At 45.7% G+C, this 1,152-nt stretch overlaps 1 protein-coding gene across 1 annotated transcript in view; it reads left to right on the top strand.

The window, feature by feature from the left end:
• LOC116081071 (acyl-coenzyme A thioesterase 5-like) overlaps positions 1-721 on the top strand; it is a 7,433-nt gene extending 6,712 nt beyond the window's left edge. Inside the window, exon 2 of the mRNA XM_031357732.1 lies at positions 4-721. Coding sequence (XP_031213592.1) covers positions 4-603 — 600 coding nt within the window. The 3' untranslated portion in view covers positions 604-721. The remainder of the gene's footprint in view (positions 1-3) is intronic.
• Positions 722-1,152: the final 431 nt, after the last annotated feature.

The raw sequence follows: 1,152 nt of genomic DNA on the forward strand, positions 1-1,152 counted from the left end.
AAGGGTCCAGGAATTGGCCTGCTGGGAATTTCCAAAGGGGCTGAACTCAGCCTCTCCATGGCCTCTTTCCTTAAAGGCATCACAGCTGCTGTCATTATCAATGGCTCCGTGGTCAATACTGGCAGAACCTTAAAATACAAGGATGAGAGTCTGCCCACTGTGGGCAGTGACATAAATCGAACTAAAGTAACCAAAGATAGCTTTTCAGATATGGTGGATTTTCTGAATGTCCCTCTGGAAGGAGCTGACCAGAGGAGCATCATCCCCGTGGAAAGGTCTGACACAGCCTTCCTGTTCCTTGTAGGTCAGGATGACCACAACTGGAAGAGCGAGTTCTATGCCAGAGAGGCCTCCAAACTCCTGCAGGCCCATGGGAAGGAAAAGCCCCAGATCATCTGCTACCCAGAGACAGGCCACTATATTGAGCCCCCTTACTTCCCCTGGTGCAAAGCTTCAGTACACAGTTACTTTAATATTGTTGTGATCTGGGGAGGGGAGTCCAGGGCTCATGCCATGGCCCAGGTGGATGCTTGGCAGCAACTCCAGACTTTCTTCCATAAACATTTGAATGAGCACGAGAGGCCAATCCCAGCAAAACTGTGATTTTCTTTGAGTGGTGACATTTCTGGTGGTGATCCCTCCTGAGAATAGCTGCCCCCCCCCCATTAGGATGTGTGTGCATTGTTTTCTCCTTTCAATAAAGTCTTGAAGTTTTTCCCCACAATGTTTTTATGGACTATGTTTGAGGAAGAATTAGGTTTTACTTTTCTATGGTGCCAAGGACTGAGCTTGTGCACAGTAGGCTAGCACTCTGCCACTGAGCTATCCCACTATACCTTAGGGGGCAGTGATATATTTATTATTCAGTTTTTTTAATGTAATATATTTTGATCATGTGTTCTCCTCCTGAAACTCCTCCCAAAATCTCCACACTCAACTCTGTTCTCTCCCCCTCCCTCTCTCTCTCTCTCTCTCTCTCTCTCTCTCTCTCTCTCAACAAAACAAAAACATAAAAGCAAAAATCAAAACAAGAAACAAATAAGACAAAACATGCCAAAAGTAAACCAAAATTCACACACACACACACACTCACATACACACACAAAACAAAACCATGGGGTTCATTGTGGGCCAACTTCTGGGCATGGTACC

The sequence above is a fragment of the Mastomys coucha genome, unplaced genomic scaffold (assembly GCF_008632895.1).
Source record: "Mastomys coucha isolate ucsf_1 unplaced genomic scaffold, UCSF_Mcou_1 pScaffold6, whole genome shotgun sequence".
Classification (NCBI taxonomy): Eukaryota; Metazoa; Chordata; class Mammalia; order Rodentia; family Muridae; genus Mastomys; species Mastomys coucha.